The sequence below is a fragment of the Pygoscelis adeliae genome, unplaced genomic scaffold, assembly GCF_000699105.1.
Source record: "Pygoscelis adeliae isolate BGI_AS28 unplaced genomic scaffold, ASM69910v1 Scaffold261, whole genome shotgun sequence".
NCBI lineage: Eukaryota > Metazoa > Chordata > Aves > Sphenisciformes > Spheniscidae > Pygoscelis > Pygoscelis adeliae.
Window position 1 is genome coordinate 716,861 of NW_008824115.1, and position 2,560 is coordinate 719,420.

Below are 2,560 nucleotides of genomic sequence, written 5' to 3' on the forward strand. Positions count from 1 at the left end.
TCGCTTCAGCCAGGCCGGTCTTCTTCCCCACCGGCTCGTCTTTTGGCACACGGGGACGGCCTGCTCCTGCACCTTTAAGATTTCCTTCTGGAAGAATGTCCAGCCTTCCGGGACTCCTTTGCCCTTCGGGACTGCCTCCCAAGGGACTCTGTCAACCAGGCTCCTAAACAGGCCAAAGTCTGCCCTCCGGAAGGCCAAGGCAGCGGTTCTGCTGACCCCCCTCCTTACTTCTCCAAGAACCGATCACTCTATCATTTCATGATCGCTGTGCCCAAGACAGCCTCCAGCCGTCACATCACCTACAAGTCCTTCTCTGTTCGCAAACAACAGGTCCAGCGGGGCACCTTCCCTAGTTGGTGTGGTGACACACCAGCTCTGTCAGGAAGTTATCCTCCACACACCCCAGGAACCTCCTAGACTGGTTCCTCTCTGTTGTATTGTATTTCCAGCAGACATCTGGTAAGTTGAAGTCCCCCACGAGAACAAGGGCTAGCGATTGTGAGACTTCTCCCAGCTGCCTATAGAATATTTTGTCTGCCTCTTCATCCTGGATGGGTAGTCTATAACAGACTCCCACCATGATCTCTGCCTTGTTGGCCTTCCCCCTGGTTCTTACCCATAAAGACTCAACCCTATCGTCACCATCATTAAGCTCTAGACAACCAAAACACTCCCTAACGTACAAGGCTACCCCACCGCCTCTCCTTCCTTGCCTATCCCTTCTGAAGAGTTTATAGCCATCCATTGCAGCACTCCAGTTGTGCGAGTCATCCCACCGTGTTTCCGTGATGGCAACTATATCATAGTTTTCCTGCTGCAGTAGGGCTTTATTTTACATAAGCAAATTAGATAAAAGTACTAATAAGACTGTCTAATTTTCTCCTTTCAATTACTGAAACAAGTAAGTGGCAGCAAACATTTACACATCTGTCTGGGATAAGCCTGAGTGGAAACAGAACAGAGGAATGTTTTGCCATGCTCTTCTGTGGTAAAACGGAGGTTTGCCTTGACTCCATGTCTTGTTCTGGTTTTGTTCCTATGCTGAAAATATATGTTAGATTTTGGCTTCATATGTAATAACAGCAACAGTAACAATAGTAACAGTAACAGAAGACATAATAAAAATAACAATTATAACAACAACTACTGATACTAATACTAATGCAAATACTAATACTAATAATGTATTCTTATTCTAGAACACAACAGGAGAGCTATTAAACACCATAGCTGGAGTAACTGGAGTTGTGATAACTGTGGCTTTAATTCTGATCATGACTTCATCCACTGAGCTCATCAGAAGGTCATGCTATGAGGTGTTCTGGTATACCCATCACCTCTTTGTGGTTTTCTTTATTGGTTTAATAATCCATGGTACGGGGTAAGTGTCTGCGTTTATGCATCCATGCATAAACATACATACATGGGATGTATGTACGCGGTTTGAGATGAAACACGATTCAAATCTATAATCCTATGCTTTTCTATTAACAAACTGCTGGGATCTTTGCTTGGAGACAGATTGAAAAATGAAAGCATTCTGAAATTAAACACGCACCACTTTTCTGAGGACTAAAAGTGTGGTTTAGTTTTTTTAACCACTCTTACAAATTGCACCTTATCAATGCATCAGTCCAAATGAACCTTCATCCCTGAAAACTGGGGACATTGCACATTAGGAATCAGACTTTTGTGGGTTCAAATTAATAAGGGATAGACCTTATGCTCATAGCTCTTGTAAGGCATTTTGTGAGAGAGCATGTCAGCAACCCTGTGGCGAATGTCCCTGTGCCCATTCTCTTCTACATCCATACATGTAAAGTGGTTTTGCTCTTCTTTCTCTGTGGGGAAAAGAACCCCAAATTTCCTCACCAGAGAGAAATAGGCATTATACTATGAACCAGGTTTAAATGACTACAGTAACAAATGATCAATTTTATGACTAGCCCAGTCAGGTGGCGTTTATGGAGAGGGATGACTGCCAAGTCACTGATTGTCTCCCTGTTCCTCAGCACAAGAGGAAGGTCCATCCTGTTGGTACAGGGCTCCAGTTCTCACATTGAGGGATGGCAGGGTTGGGGGAGCCTCCCTGAGAAGCTCAGGGGCTGATAAATCCCCTGTTGATGCAGAGTGAGAGCAAAAAGGTGCCTACTGCTGAAAACATTTCCATCTTGTTTCCAGCTCCATTGACATCATCTGCTTCTTCTGCCTTGTATGCTTCTCCCCACTTCCTTCTCTCATTTCTTTGCAATAGTGTTAATGTGAATCTATAGCAGTGCATCTACATTCACATTTTAATTCAGATAGGGAGTGCAGTTTTGATGCAAATCTTGTGGTCCTCCTCACCTCTTATGTTTTGATTCATACCGTGGTGCAACCTCGGACTGCATAACACAGTGCAAAACACTGTGTTTTGGAATGAAACTACACTGACAGGAACACATCTCTGTGTGCCAAGCACTAACAAGTGATCCATTCACAGGATCAGACCAGACCTAGTCCTAAGCCCTAGGTAACCCTCAAATGTGTACAGTACAAGGCCCTCAACAAAGACTGCTTT

General features: G+C 44.3%; 1 protein-coding gene across 1 annotated transcript in view; it reads left to right on the forward strand.

Moving 5' to 3' along the window:
- Positions 1 to 2,560, forward strand: part of NOX3 (NADPH oxidase 3) — a 45,495-nt gene that overhangs the window by 17,765 nt on the left and 25,170 nt on the right. The window contains 1 exon segment of the mRNA XM_009334289.1: positions 1,200 to 1,381. Coding sequence (XP_009332564.1) covers positions 1,200 to 1,381 — 182 coding nt within the window.